This window comes from Carya illinoinensis, chromosome 7, assembly GCF_018687715.1.
Source record: "Carya illinoinensis cultivar Pawnee chromosome 7, C.illinoinensisPawnee_v1, whole genome shotgun sequence".
NCBI lineage: Eukaryota > Viridiplantae > Streptophyta > Magnoliopsida > Fagales > Juglandaceae > Carya > Carya illinoinensis.
Genome location: NC_056758.1, coordinates 34,638,822 through 34,644,821, shown reverse-complemented (window position 1 = coordinate 34,644,821; position 6,000 = coordinate 34,638,822). Strand labels below are relative to the sequence as shown.

The 6,000-nt window shown below is 31.8% G+C and overlaps 1 protein-coding gene across 1 annotated transcript; it reads left to right on the top strand.

Annotated features, from left to right (window-relative positions):
* Positions 1 to 4,398, top strand: LOC122314990 (GDSL esterase/lipase EXL3-like). The gene is made up of 5 exons (XM_043130654.1): positions 1 to 328; positions 2,899 to 3,029; positions 3,102 to 3,335; positions 3,571 to 3,826; positions 3,941 to 4,398. The coding sequence occupies exons 1-5, from the start codon at positions 49 to 51 to the stop codon at positions 4,129 to 4,131; spliced, it is 1,092 nt and encodes a 363-aa protein (XP_042986588.1). The 5' UTR covers positions 1 to 48; the 3' UTR covers positions 4,132 to 4,398.
* Positions 4,399 to 6,000: the final 1,602 nt, after the last annotated feature.

The following is a 6,000-nucleotide window of genomic DNA, read 5'->3' as shown; positions in this document are numbered from 1 at the left end:
TCGAGAGAGCAAGCGAAGAAGACACCAATACACTTTCTATTCGTCAAAATGTTTTCTTCTTCTTCTTCTTCTTCTTCTGCTTCTGCTGTGTTATTGCTCCCTCTCATTTTGTCTGTTCTTTTCTGCCATTCCAAGGCTGTCATAAAGCTACCACCAAATGAAACCATTCCCGCAGTAATAGCGTTCGGAGATTCAATCGTGGATGCGGGCAATAACAACCAGCTAAAATCTCTTGTTAAGTGCAATTTCCCACCCTATGGACAGGATTTTCCTGGAAAAGTTCCGACTGGCAGATTTGGCAACGGAAAGGTCCCCTCAGACATTATGGGTAGCTCTCGATCTTAATTAAATATTCGCTTTTATAATCTCCTGTCTGCATGCAAGCTTTTATTATCTTGGTCGAATTTCTTTTTCTTTGTTTTCTATCTGTACCATGTTGTTTGTTTCACATGCGCTAGAGCCTCCCAGAGGCATGGATCTCGAGCTTGTAAAATTTCAGGGATTGGAAACAACAAAAAGTGCAAAACCTTCTATTAATTACATGTTTTGCTTGGAAGTTTAGTGATCTGTAATGGTAAGTAGATGGGAAACTTCCTTTTTTTTTTTTTTCCCATGCCCGTGAGCACTTGATATACTTCAAGATTTGGTATTAGTTTCCCACAAGCAATCAATGAGCATATATCATAAGAAAAGTAGATTTTCACGTCACCTAAATTTTTGTTAAAAAATACAAAACAGTCGCGATTATTTATTAAAGCGACTATTTATTAACGACTTATTTTGTAATTTTTATAATAGATTTAGATAATGTAAAAAGTCATTTTATATATATATCTTCTATATATAAAAAGTGTGTATGAAACGGAAAATCTTGTTTTAACAGTTTTTCTTGTTTTTCCGTTAAAGTTAACACCGTTTGTTTTAACGGTTTGACATATAAAATGAAGACATAAATATTGAGAGAGATAGCATTCAATGTTGTTATATGATTTATTAATCACAATAATAATAATACTTAATAGTTTATATAATAATAAGTAATTAAAGATTAGTTATTATATTTTTCTCATTTTCCTTAACATATACACATGTATTAGGTGCATAAGACGTAAATTCCTAAATATAATATACGTGTATTATACGTTTCATTAACTCAGATTATTGAATATTTCAAATTTAAAAATCTCATATAATATATAATACAAGTGTGTTTAATCAAAGTGTTTTTTCTTTTCCCATGGTAGTAGGACGTAACTTCCGCTAAGTCATATTCCACACGTAGGCTTGCTATGATGGGTACGTGACAAAGGCCGTGATCCTTGAGCTAATCAAGAAAGAGTAAATTCGGCCAACAACTTCAAAATATATTTTAGGATTTATATATATGCTATATATAGAAAATATTATACCACAAATTTTATAAAAAGATTATGTTTTAACTTTATGTTGTCCCTGATCGACTCAACCAACAGCAAAATAAGAATTTCAATGTTGTCTCTATTGATCGTCTACAGGATGACATAAATTGATGAATAATAATACAAATATCAAACGACACATATTTTGAACTACCGTTTATGTTAGACTTTTATTAAATTTTTCGTATACATCTTTGTTAAAATTATAGATGTTATAAACATGTATTAGATTATATGATATTTTGAACTAATTTTTTTATTTTTTCTAATATACCTTAAATTATTAAGTGACATCAATAATTTTTATAAAATATATATTATTTTTTACAAATAATCATTTCATAAAATTAGACAAACGTGCTTTACACGTTGCTCCCACCTAGTATATATATATATATATATATAACTTTTTTGCATGTGCGTGCATGGGTGATATTTATCACTTGCGTACGTATGTAATCGCAACATTCCTATCTCTCTCTCGTATTTGGAAATTGGTAAGGTATTACTTTATGACTTGATCTGAAAAAAAAAAAAAAATCCACTAAAGTAATTCGATCGGAAGGAATATTTCTTGCTTCCGTGCTGCTAGATGCCGGCCATTTCTCTCTCCCCCTGTTCCGGCCTCTCCAAGTGAGTCCTAATTAACCAAGCTTTCAGTTAATTAAGTGGTTAGTTAGGTTTGAATGTTGAGATAAAAATGTTTAATTTCATATGAGTTAAAATTAAGTTAAATAAAATATTATTTTTTAATATTATTATTATTTTAAAATTTGAAAAAATTGAATTATTTATTATATTTTATATGAAAATTTAAAAAAATTATAATGATGAGATAAGATAAAAAATGTTGTGTTTGAAAAAACTTTCAAACCTAACCTAAATGTCTCACCCCTTCCTTTTTAGTACCAATATTATATAATATGTTATCGATCCATTACGTGTTCTCCTTCATTACGTGTACTATTATTTTTTATGACGTTCCACACGTCAATTTATCTAAATAAAAAAATACTAATTTCTGCCTTTTTTTTCTTTTATTTGATTTTCTTCTTCCCATTTTTTAATACCTTCAATCAATTACTTGACTTTACAGACAGTAGAATGACCTTTAACTCCACGAATCTTGAACATATGGTGGATCCAATTAATCTCAATGCATGCATGCATCTCTTAGTGGCGGCCTGCTGTTTGTATATATATACAAGAAGAAAATATTCTACTTGTAAAGTAATTACCTAAAAATAATTTTATAAATTGATATAACTTAATATAATTCGTTAAATTATAAAATTATTTTTATCATAAAATAGATCTATCAGATCAGATAAAACTATAATATTAGTTTGTGAGATAATTCCTTAATTTGTGGACATAAGATCAGTGCTCATATAAGAACCACACCAAGTTATAAGATGGAGATGTCCTTGTCTAAATTAAAGTTACATGCAATAAACTAAGTGTGTCATGCACCTTTCAGCTGAGGAATTGGGAGTTAAAGATATTGTGCCAGCATATTTGGATCCACTTCTGCTTCCTCAAGACTTGATCACAGGCGTAACTTTCGCTTCAGGTGGCGCAGGTTATGATCCCTTGACACCAAAAATAGTGGTACGTACGTTATATATATATATACACACACCATTCGATCTGCTTTTTTCTAACATATGAAAAGAAAAACAGTCAGCTATATCATTGTCCGATCAATTAGAAATGTTCAAAGAATACATAGCGAAGCTGAAAGGAATTGTTGGAGAAGAGAGGACAAACTTCATACTGGCCAAAAGTATTTTTCTAGTGGTGGCCGGCAGCGACGACATTGCTAATACATATTTCCTTGCTCGTGTACGGCAATTGCAGTACGATGTTCCTTCCTATACTGATCTTATGGTCGACCAGGCTGCCATTTTCTTGAAGGTATAAGTTCATTTTCCTTCCTGTATTATTACTTTTCACTTACTAATTGTTAAACCAAATTAAGATTAGACCCAAGGTAAATAATAACATGAAATTAATGGGGGAGGAATTTGTGTATATGATCAGTACGTACGTTCACTTTTATTGAAAAAAAAAATGATTTAAAACTTGAGGAACAATGGAAACAAATCCGGAAATAATATCAGCTATATAATTAATGCAATGTGTTTTGAAGGAAATATATGAGCTGGGGGCACGAAGGATTGGAGTATTGAGTGCACCGCCGATTGGATGTGTGCCATCGCAAAGAACTCTGGCTGGAGGAATACTGAGACAGTGTTCAGAAAAGCACAACCAAGCAGCAAAGTTGTTCAATACTAAACTGTCTTCGACACTCGATTCCCTTAACAGCAGCCTACACAACAGCAGAATTATCTATATTGATGCTTACAATTATCTACTTGACCTAATTGAAAACCCTCAAAAATATGGTAAATTAATTAACCAATCATTTTTATCGTAATTAATCTCTTTTTTTATTATTAATTTAATTTATTAGTACTCCGTTTATTTTAATCATTTATATAATATAATAATGCGCGCAGGGTTTGAGTTTGTGGCTAAAGGGTGCTGCGGTACAGGGGATATAGAGGTAGCTGTGCTTTGTAACCAAGCGTCTGCCACCTGTACAAATGCTTCCGATTATGTTTTTTGGGATAGTTATCATCCCACGGAAGCAGCATACAAGACCCTTACTGGTCAAATCCTCCAAAAGTATCTCCCAAGCTTCTTCTGAGGCATGCATGCAGCTGACCTAATTGAAATTCATGAACTGCGCTAAGTTTCTTCAAGATTATTTATACCAAAGCTACTCCAGTACTCAGTTTAACAGTTTTAATAAACTGAATGTTTTGCATAAAAGCAGAGAGAACAAAATAAATGTAGAGAAGAAGAAGATTGCACAGAAATTTCTTTTTGTATTGATGTATCGCCCTTATTTACAATGTACAGAACTACTTATTTATAGTACTTACATGCATGAATGAAGAATCTGATTCTCTAACTAATTGTACAGAAAATTTTTAACAGAATGACAGCTCATTTATTCTAGAATCATCTTTTGTTTTGCTGTTGACCCTTTGCTAAGTTGTGGGAGATCGTGGCTAAGGTGGAATGTTGTGATGGCAGCTTCTCTAACACAGTTTTCTATTGGTCCGGCGTTTTCACTTTCCATAAAGTTCAACGGTGATTTTCTATTTTCATTCGTGCGAATACATGATGATGTATAATTTGTATTCACATAAATATATAATTTAAGATCCCATCTTATATATATGTATGTGTCATGTTCTTTCCTATACCTATATATATATATATATATATATATTAAAGACCGGCCGGAAAAAGATCATATGGACGTTGTACGTACGTACCGCGTTTCTTTACTATAATCGATCGAAGGTCATGCATGTAAAGATTATAAAGGCTAGAATATTAATTAAGTACTTAAGCCCGTGATTATATATATAAACACTTATTAAAATATAAATTGAATGAAAGAAGTTTATATATTTTCATCAATTTAAATTTTTGGACAATTAATGGTGACTTAACATGCGTGATACCAGCTTATAAGCGTGAGAGTTTCCAAATTCATATTCTGACTTCATGGCTCTTCACCCCTAATTTAATAGGATATTCCACGAGTTGAGTCACTCGTTATGAGTATATGTAACCCCCAGGTATTCAATTATAATCATGATTTTCCTCCACCACAAGTTAGGATTATCAATAAAATTGAGATACCGTCCTCTCTTTTTAAAAAAAGAAAATAAAAGAAAAGAAAAGAGTTCACTTATTAAGCTAAGTGAATGTTTAACTCACGTGTGAAAAGACTTTTGACTTAATCATAAAAGAGAGAAAAACCGTCTTTCATTTAATTTTATTGAAATAAGGGAGATTATCAACAGTACTGGATAATCAACCAGCTTATCTAGATACAAATAGTTTCAGTAATCAGTCTCATATAATTTAAAGCCTTTTGCTTTTACAAATGGAAGGAGGTTATGTTACGTTGTTCCATTGTTGAAAGGTATCCATTAAATATAGTACTTATATATGATAGATACTTATACACTAGCTAGGTGCACAAATAGTTGGAAGTTAGCGGGTACTAATCCTGAGGCGCGCATATTATAGATTGATATAATTCAAAGTGTATAGAATAAATACGTGGATAGTTTTCATTAGTTTACAATAGAGTTAGTTGATGTTAGTTACATTTGACTTTGTATAAATACAGAGCATTTACTTGTAACTTGATCAAGAAAATGAATATAGCAGTTTCTCTTCTCGTAGTCTGCTCTCTACTTCATCTCTTAATATTCTGTTACATGGTATCAGAAGTAAACTAGTTACGCTTCCGTTTCTAATCCAAGAATGGATGATAATGCTTCTATTTCTAATTCAAGAATAGATGCTATTCCAAGCTGCTATCATCTACAGAATGGTGATTCACCAGGTACAGTTCTGGTGTCCAACATCCTCACTGAGGACAATTATCATACATAGAGTAGGTCCATGGTCATGGCGTTCAAAGCAAAGAACAAGATTGGATTTGTGGATGGATCAATTCGTCAACCAAGCTTCACAAATAATTCATACA